Source organism: Solanum stenotomum, chromosome 7, assembly GCF_019186545.1.
Source record: "Solanum stenotomum isolate F172 chromosome 7, ASM1918654v1, whole genome shotgun sequence".
Lineage (NCBI taxonomy): Eukaryota > Viridiplantae > Streptophyta > Magnoliopsida > Solanales > Solanaceae > Solanum > Solanum stenotomum.
The window spans coordinates 29,126,025-29,136,532 of record NC_064288.1 but is presented as its reverse complement, the minus strand read 5'-3'; the positions used below and the strand labels follow the sequence as shown (position 1 = coordinate 29,136,532).

The 10,508-nt window shown below is 33.1% G+C and overlaps 1 protein-coding gene across 1 annotated transcript; it reads right to left on the bottom strand.

Annotated features, from left to right (window-relative positions):
- Window positions 1-756: 756 nt before the first annotated feature.
- On the bottom strand, window positions 757-9,256 carry LOC125869790 (F-box protein PP2-B5-like). The gene is made up of 3 exons (XM_049550226.1): window positions 9,153-9,256; window positions 1,045-1,159; window positions 757-957 (listed from the first exon to the last, which is right to left on the bottom strand). The coding sequence occupies exons 1-3, from the start codon at window positions 9,254-9,256 to the stop codon at window positions 757-759; spliced, it is 420 nt and encodes a 139-aa protein (XP_049406183.1).
- Window positions 9,257-10,508: the final 1,252 nt, after the last annotated feature.

Genomic DNA, 10,508 nt, shown 5'->3' with positions numbered 1-10,508 from the left:
AAGGTTCGAAAGCTTATGACGTGGACAAAGAGACAAAGGGGAACAAAACGGTAAAAGGATCATGTGCGTGGAGGAGCTCATACAGATCTGAAGGCTGTAGGAATATCAACTGCAATCACCCATTCACCCTCCATCTTTGGTCTTGGTACTTGAGAAATTACCACAATAATTATATCATGTTGTTAGTCAAATTTATTTTTACTTAGCATGATTATCATTTCTCTAAATATTCCAAACAAGTTCATTAAACATATAGTCTTATAGTATTTTCATACCCTATTCGCTTTAGTACCTAAAGAAGATGGAGATGAACATGATGGACCTTTGGGAACAACATCTAAATGATAACACTATATTTTCTTCCTTTAACATAGTTGAAATTGATCCATTAGTTGAAATCAAAAAATTATTTATCCATCCTCAGGATTCATCAAAGCTCTCTTCTAATATAAAATTAAAACCACATAAACTAACATAGATTAAAGAGAGAAGAAAATCCAACATAATAAAAATATCAGAAGAAGGAATTTTTCTTCATCTTTTTCTACCTTCTAAAATTGAAGTTAAAGACAAAATATATAGGCCACAAGGTAGAAAGAGGACATCCAAATTATTAAGTTATTTTAAAGCCTTCAAGGATATCCAATGTATATGAATTGTCTATAATAAATTGCAAACATTTAAACAGTAATCAGAATAAGAATTCAAACAATTCTTGTTCAAAACTTGTAAAAGTTAAAATCCCATTTCTGCGTCTCATTTTGGACGAAACTCGACTCCTTCAACAATAAGTCCACCTTGGTAAATATGACTCATCTCAAACAGTCTCGCTTCAACAGGACCGTCAGTGCCTTTCTTGCTATCAAAATATTCCAATTTTACTTCCATCCATCCATCTCCTCTCATTTTTTGGATATTCCCACTTTCTTGCAATCTTGGAAGGTGCATAGTGTTGGCCTGATTTTTTGTATTAGTTTAACTCTCATAATTAACAAACCTAATACTTGATTTACCAGATTCAAGTCTATAATCACACATATTTACCAACTTGAACACCAAATAAGCATTATATTCTGTCTTTTGTGACAACATTTTTGTGTCTATTGTTCCACGAATATCCAATTGATTCCCAATGATAAGATACGTCACTTCAAAAAATCTGCAAAAGCATTGCAAGAAACATTTGTAAGGAAAATTCATTTTAAAATATAGAAGATATGTAGGGCTTTATCTATTTTGTAGGTGTACCATATGCGAATGTAAAAAAAAATTAAAATATTGAGTCATACGTGGTATTATTTAATTAACTTTTTATAGAATTTGTTTTTTATTACCATCAAAACATTGAGAAGAATTAGTGCACCATGTTTGTGCCATATAAAGACCATTATCGGTAGGGGTAGTTAAGACATTCATGTTAATGTGTCTCCTTTCAAGGGCATGAACCACCTTTTCTAAACTACAGATTAATATTAACCATCTTTGTTGTGTGCTAATTGTCCCTCATTAATCATATCATATAATATTATTTTACTATACTATGCTAATAAAGGGAAGCTCTTAACTTCAAAGTTTGAGTATTAGACTTTAGCTACTCAGAAGCATTTCCTACCAAGAATTTTTTCATATCCAGAGTTTGAACCCCATCCGTTGCCCCACATTCTTTGATGGTAATATTTTCTCTTAGTTGTTATATTAATCTAACATCTCCTATCCTAATTCATGATTTGCGCAAATTTTCCAAGTTAAGTAACTATCAGTTATGGAATCATAATTAACAATTAGTCTCTTCATCTACCCAATGTGAATATGCATATAGAATACATAATGTAATTTATGATATGTTTGTATCCAGACCAAATTGCTATAATGTTTGATTCATTTCATATTAAAATGAAGGTAATAATTATTCATAACGGTATGCTACAAATAAATGAAGGTAATATCATCTTTCACATTCCTATATTTATTTGCTTGTCCTTTAAGTTTCTAATGTTACAATATCATTTATGTGTAGCTTTTAGTTTGTAATTTATATGAGTAAGACATCAAAGTGTAAAATCATTTGATTCTTTTCCTCTTTGTCCACAACAATCTACTCCTTTTGACTGTTATATTTTGGTTAGCTTCAGCAATAATGTCCAGATAATTTCTTTTTCAATTAATTTTTTTTTACCAATTGCTAATATTTAGGTTTTTATATATCTATGGTCTAACTAGTAATATTTTAGTGTATTCTATCTATCAAGTTAAGTTATCGGTGTTCGGCCTCCATGCTTTGGAGCACCAAGCATCATTGACAAAATTCATAGAGAGGGAGAAGTTAGTGTAAAGAGAAGAGGAAAGAAAGCAAACTACTTTGTTGAATAAAATCTCTCAAAGGAAAACGTATTTGTAGATAAATGAGTTGCACATCAAAAAAAAAAGAAAAAGAGATGAAGCTAGAATCACAGTGTGCACCCCATTGCCAAGAGAACGCATCATCACTATCTAACATTATGAGATCTCTCGATGGTATCATAAAACTCTTCTTCCCACTATGCTTATCAAGGAAAATACTCTGAAATAGAAAAAATAAAATTTCAGTTTGATGAATCTAAATTTACACCATGTAAGATCAAAGAAAGCGTTTCATAGTATTTTTTTCATTTCAAAGCGCTTTCATCCTACTTGTTTGAATGGTTACTATACAAATATAGTTTCACAATGTATCACATTGTATTCTTTTAATGAAATAATGTTTGGATAAATTGTTTTTCATGTTATGTCACATATCAATAATTGTAGATTATAAACGTACAGTATTATAAAGAAAAATAGCACACGTTGTAAAGTTCTTATATAAAAAGGGTATAGATCTACTTTTATAAAATAGGATTATAAGTAATAAGGAAATGAAAATATATTAAAGACACACAACACATCAAATTATTCATTATAGAAGTTGAGACTTTAATCTTTATATAATGATGTATTTACTGATATAATACAATAATATTTAAGTAACAATCAATATAAATATTGTTATTAAAATAAAATATGATACAATGGAATATAATAGATAGCAAGCACTCAAAGGGCACAATGTTCCATTTGAATAACCTAAACTTTGGAGAGAGAAACGAAACAAACATTGAGACTTGTATGCCACCCTACCCAAAAAAAATGAGTATAATATAAACATCAAATGTGATAAGTGTGGCAATTAATGAATTGAATAGAAAATTATAAGAGATTACATTTGAAATTGTGGTGAATATAAAAAATAAAATACAAGGTGATCATTTCTTTTTACCTACTTGAGCTATCCGAGTACTTTGGTATCAGGAGAAGAGCTAGAGGAAGGAAAATAGTTCAATTAAATCACCTTGCTTGAAATTAGAGTGATGCAAATAGGGTTAAATGATTATTTAAAATTATGTATGGACTATTTAATTCACTTAATACAAGGAAAATTTCTAGTTTAGTAACAAAGAGAGTTCATAGATTATTTTAGTTTATGAGTTTAAACCCTAGGTGTGACACCTTGTATTTTTTTTATCTCTATACATGAATTTTTTACTCCCTTACTATCTGGTGCATGTGTTGATGAGAGGTAGAAACATATGAAGATATTAATTGAGGATTCATCTTAACCCAATACTTCCATAGCAGAGAATGAATTTATGTGTAAAAAATCATGATAAATATAACAACTTGGATATATGAATCCACAACATTAAAAATTACAAGTTAAATATTAAGAAACTTGAAATCCAATCCATAAAGATTAAATCTTGATTTTGCCTCATGTGAGAGGTAGCATGTACCAATAAATAATTTAGGCATGTACACACAATCGATATTAAATAGAAAAATATTAAAATAATAAAAAATAACCACATCAAAATGAAATTTTACCAATTTGTCTCCATCAAGGAGAATGTGAGAATCACACAAATGGAAAAAGAGCTCCTTTTTGGTGTTGCAAACAAGAGGAAAAACAGATCTATCAATTATTTCTTGATAATCATAGGGCAAAAATCTTCTCCAAATTTCATCTGATTCACCAACAAATTTGAATCCTTTGGATAAAATTATTGATCTTACTACATCTGTTGGAGTTGTTTTTGAAATGAATTTAAATTTGCAACCTTCTAACAAGCTTTCAAAATAATCCATTGGAGCAATGAAGTTGGAATAATTCATGTCACAACTCATATAAAAATATATAACAATTATTTTTGTTCAAAACGTTATATTTGAATAAATAATCAAAAGGGGAAAATATTTTAATTAAAAATTTATATTGTCAATTATAGGTACAAGTACAAATAAGCATGATATTATGTTTTTCTACTGTAGTTTGACTATATACTACATTAATATTTTACTTTATATTAATTCCATCCTTACTCAATTTGTACTCCATCATTATTTACCCTAATAAGATATAAAATACTAATTAACACTTTCACACAACTTAAATTTTATTATTCAAATTATTTTAAAGAAAATAATAGAAAAGGCAATCAATTTGTCAGCACGAGTTTACAATAAAAATTATAAATATAAAACTTTTTGCCTCTTGGAATAATGTTTAAATAATGAATCTATCATTTGTCCATAGATTTTAAAATTTAAACTTGAAATTTATTTTTTGAATTTTTATTTTATTTTGAGCTATTTTATGGAAATGGAAAATATTTGAAGATCTTATCAAATTTCATGGTCAAATACCATCCAGAAAAGGAAAGAAATTAAACAATATACTTCAAATATTTGGTGAACTAAAGGCTTCATTATTTATATTATATAATATAGGATATTTGTATAAAGTAAATAAGCACTTCATACATTTTTTGCAGGGGTCAAATATCGCTCAGTTTTTATTTATTCAACGTGTAGTCCTTTTTTTTTTTTGGTACAGATAATAACACATGAATATCATATTATTTTTTTAAACTCCACTCTTCTCAATAATTATAAAATAGAAGATGAGGAATATATATTATTAAGCTTTTCATTTACAATTAGTTTAATATCTGAAATCTTACAATCAAATAAACTTGGAAAACAACTTAAAAATCACTCAAACATCAATCAAAATTGATGTTATACACTCTAATTTTTGGAGGATTGTATGAACCCCTTATATTATTTTAAAGTGGAATAGATTACCATATATATGTTGATGTGGCAGAAAGAGTGAAATACACCTTTCTTAAGAGAGTGAGAAGTTATATTCTTACTTTATTTTATTTGTATCTCTCTCTCCCTCTCTCTCTTATCACCTTAATTAGAGTTATTTACATTAACACAACATATTCAATTGAATCCTCCCTAAAATCACTGATCAAAATGTAAAGTTTACCCTCACAGAGACAAACTATACCAAATGAATGTAAACTCCGTATGTTCACCCCAAAATACATCACAAATAATTTAAGACATTTCACTCATAAATGGGTGTACTACAATTTCTTTTATTAGTTAACTTTTCATGTAAAACTATATCTCTTCTTCAACAATAAATATGAGGTTATTCACTTCATGTTTTCTCATTCATATTTTATCGTCTTCTATTTATAATATTGTACTTTGGTCTTTAAAATTTGATAGTCATGTCTCAACAATTCGTAAGGTGTATACATTCAATTGAACAACATGTATGTAAATGCAAAGAGTATTATCAAATAAAATGATTGAGGACTCTAAGGAATTTCAATCTTTATAATTTTTGTTGTTGTGCGCATTCAAAGGTAAAAAATTAAGTTTTACGCTTTAAATTATATAAATATCACTACAAAAAAGGGGTCAAACTATGGGGGTTAAAGTTCCAAATTGTTGGGGTTTAAAACCATGCTAGTTACTGTTACAGGGGTTTCAAGGACTCATTTAGTTAGGTGTGCCACAATTAATTTGTGGTAGTTTTTAAGCTACCCCAATAACAATTTCCGGCATTCAAATAACGACAGTTTTAACTCCCATTATCTATTTCAGGAAATAATTTCATGGAGTTTTTAACCTCTGCCAATCATTTTTATAAAAGTTTAGTACCTCTTTTTCAATTCCGAGCCTACATCTTGGACGTGGACGACACCCTAGAACCATCGTTGGTGATTTTTAACGTTTCAAGCAAACCTCATTCAATTCTAGGTGTTCAACGATCGTAAATCAGTATAAAACCAAACTAAATGAGTTGGGGTCGAATCCCACAGGGAGCGGTACGTATTTCAAATTCAATCTAGAAGTATAAATGTGGTCAAATCAGTCATAGGAATAAAAATTATCGAATAAAGACATCATTCAAATCAAGGGGTGACACGAATGTCAAATGGGGTTTTTGTTTTGATTATCAACTATAAACAGTCACAAACAATACGAATTAACAATAATGAGAAAGATTCTTGGGATGTGATCGATTATAGGCTACTATAGACATATGGATAATTGCAACTATTAGTAAATAGCTAGATATTAGTGAGTAGACTAGGCTATAAGGGAGGAAATTTTTTCTCGAACAATTACCCCGAATCAAGTGATTTCTCTCGAACATCAACAAGCATGCAAATTAAGAGCATCCCATACCTTAATACATTTACTCTTTCGAGCTAAATGTGTGGAAAAGGGTTTAGGATTCATTCTCTCGAGCTGCACCTAGATCAGCCCAATACCCATACACTATCAATCAGAAACCTTAGTTCTAAAGCCTCTCTCTCGAGCAAGACAAGAACACAAACATAGAACTGCATTTGCAACTACAATTCTTAGGTTAAACTAGAATAATGATTGAACTCACTTTTAAATAGCATTTAAACTAACAATTAGCTATACCAATATGATAAATCAGGCCCATAATCACATAATCACACACCAAGAATTGGAATTTTACCTACACATCATATAAAGGTAAAACCTGTTACCAATTTTATTATCCGCCAACTGTGAAAGAGTGATTTCATCCTTACAATGCTCCAATTTTGAGATTCTCAAAGATCCACTTCTAATTTCTCGGAAGTGAATTTCTTCCATCCCTCGAAGCTAAGGAAAAACTAGATAAAACTGTCTCCATATGCTCAAAACTTAATAATAATTTGTTCTAAAGATTGCTTGATACTAAACTAAATGTTCAAAAACTTAATTTATAGTTGCCGAATATAAGCTACGAAAGCTCATTTGGTGAAGTAAGTCAGGCAGGCTGAAACACTCAGCGAGCCACCGTTTGGCCTTTTACATCGCCCTTCTAATTTGGCATTCAGCATCCTCAAGGTAAGCAACTTTGTGCAATCTATCTTGGCTTCACAGAATTACTCGGCGATCCGCCGACTGCTCTGTTTTATCGCCAACTTGGTTCTTTCTTTCAGGGATTGGCACACTGGAACTTCAGGCTATCTGATGAGCCACTCGGTGACACGCTGAGTGCTCTTAGCGATCCTCAGGCTCGCCCATCTTCATTTCTTCAACCTATTTTCTTCCTTTTTGCATGTTAGTGTCCTTGGTTTGTTCCTCAATCCTTGTTCCTGAAAATCAAGGATTTAACATCAATTATTGGCACAAAATAATCATTGAGGACACTAAATCTATATAAACAAAGCATAAATGAGTCCAAATCTATGACTCATCAACACGCCCAACTTAAACGTTTGCTTTTCCTCCAGTAACACTCAAGTTCAATAGCTCAAAAAGTATGTCTCAAACAGTGCTACACAAGACTCGATCATGAATGCACACAAAGAGATTCAACTTACTAATGCAAGGATCAATTGTGCACTCAAAGATTCAAGTAGTGACTCACCATTATCAAAGATGCTCAAGTTCACAATACTTGCTTCAAATGCAAGTTCAGGCTCAACAAAGGTACTCAAATGCCCTCACAACAAAGATGATTCATATTAACACACAATTCTTCAAAAATTTATAGCTCCGGAATCACATTCGACCCTCACACTCACAAAGATGAACACATGAGTGACTTCAGGCATAGCTTTGCCCTTATTTTCCAATCAACATTTCTTTCAGCTCACTAAAGATAAAATAGGTATTTTCAAGGATTGTAACGGGGCCGAGTTTAAAGGTATGAACATTTTGGCTCAGTGGTTGCTACCCTCATGAAATATGGTATGAACGTCACTTTCTTCCTTTGCTTCAACATTTCAATCATGCTTAACATTCACCATATTATTCAACTTCCAATGGAATACCGAACACCTCACTTCTTTTGCAACTTTCAGAACTTTATTTCACAAGTTTTTCATTCTTTTTCTTTTGCTTTATTCTTTTCTTTATCTTTTTTTATATATGAAGGGGTTCCATCTTTCTCAGGGCAATTGCTAGAAGGGGTTCACATTCTTGATTTACCTTCTCTTCTCACCATACCCCCAACATAGGCTTTTGTCCTAAGTTGGATATTCACACAAACCACACTTCATGAGGATTATGCGTGAATGGATAAAGTGGGGTCTCAATTGCTCAAGTTTCTTCCAAGAAAAGGATAAGGCTTAAAGGGGGTTCAAGCAAGGTTCACACATCTCACAAGTTTGTCCACAAAAGAAGTATATTGTCAAATTTTTGCCTAAGATCATTTCAAGTGCTTGCTTCACTTAGTGAACCGGACCTACGATGTAAATTCTAGGTGTCATCACACAAAATTCAAAGTAAGCTCATCACACAAGACATTGGCAATAATATTAAACAAGACTCCACACGTTCGCTAGTGTGCAATGTTCATCACAAGAGATTCCATTCGATAGACGACTAGTAACAACGAGATGCAAAAATTCAACATACTGTCTATGCAACTTTATTTTGCCTCATCCTAATCGCGCATTCATTTTTGTTTGATTAAGAGAACTATTCAAGTCATCTATATTGATCATAACTGATACTCAAATTCACACAAGAACAACCACATTCAAACACAACAAGAGGTGGCAAATTTTTTTTAGATGGGTCAAACCCATTTCTTTTCAAACCTAGGAGCCATAAGATAAAAATCCACAAGATAAGATCAAAACACAATTTAAAACAAAAAACCCAATATATACACAAGAGGTAGGAATAGAATTACCTCACCCCACCACAAATAAATAGTAGTTGTCCTCAAATGCAACAAATGTAATCAAAATTCAATAAAAATGACAAAGAGGGAGGTAAAGAAGAATCATGTCTACACAGTCGCTTCATTTGTCGGGAAATCAATGCCCGGTGCAACACTCTGATGCTGGGCATCAGTGCCTAAAGTAACAACAACATCGGTTCCACTAGACCCTGCCATGGACGTATATGCTAATGAAATCTGCACGACTAAATGCACCATGGCCTTCTCAACATCGGTAAGGCCCTCATATGTAGTCTCCTAATTGACAACGAGCTGCTCCTCATCAGTCTCAGCCTCGAACTCTGCAGCAGCCACCTCATAAGCTCGAACCTCATCTCCGGTAGTAGACGGAGGCACATCAGAGCCAGCTGGCATATCAAGGATTTCCACAGTCCCAAAAATCATAGACATACATGTGGAGTTCAATTGGTCCACGTCCGTAATCAATTCAGCAATTGCAGCCTTTAGGGTCGTCACCTCATCAGTTACCCCTTGGCCTCGCTCACACACCGCTATCCTTGCTGCAAAGGCATCAATAGATACACTATGAGGTGTCACAACTGTAATGAGGGACCTCTCAATCATCCCAAGGACTATAGCCTCAAGCCTGGAGGCACTCCTATCAGTAGAATGTGCTAGATGCCGCATCTGTAGTATCGTAGCCTGGGTGATTAGAGGTCGGGAGGTAGTAGCACTAACAACAGACTTAGGAGGAAGGAGAGCAGTAGAAGCACTCTGAGTCATGAAAGGAACATCACTAGATATACTTGAAGGCTAGGGGCCGGAGTAGGCAATACTGGATCTACAGGTAAAGTCTCAATGTCAATTGCCGGGGAAGAATCCACCAGGGATGCCTTCTTCTTCTCCACCTCATCCTTCAAGTACTCGGCCTCAATGAGCTGAATATCGGTAGAGGCGGTGGGAATCACTTGAACATTCTTCTTCTCATCACAGGGCACTCGGGTTCATCTACACAATTCCATGATCAACACCGGGAACGAAAGCGAAGTCTGGCGCTGCCTAGCCCTCATGGACATATCATGGCCAATGATCATACTCAAGTTTAGATTTGTCCCATCAATGATGCAACAAAGACATGTTGCCTTAGTGTGGCGGAGGATAGATTCATTCTGGGATGGCATGACAGTGCTGCTAGTAAAGCTAAACGAGTACCTCGCTGCTACATTGAGGTCTTTCTTTTCTATGTGCGCTGCAGCCTTTTTCCACCTAGGAGTACCATCAGATAAAAGAGGAGCTAACCATTTTTTCATAGTCTTCAATGATTTTGTATTGATTATATCTTGATAGTCATCTGAAATATTGTTGGTGCAGTCCAAATATGCATTAATGTCATCCCTGTCACACTTTACTTTATTGCCCCTAACAACAACATAATCTACCAACTTGAATGTGGTAGCCTTCCTCTTCC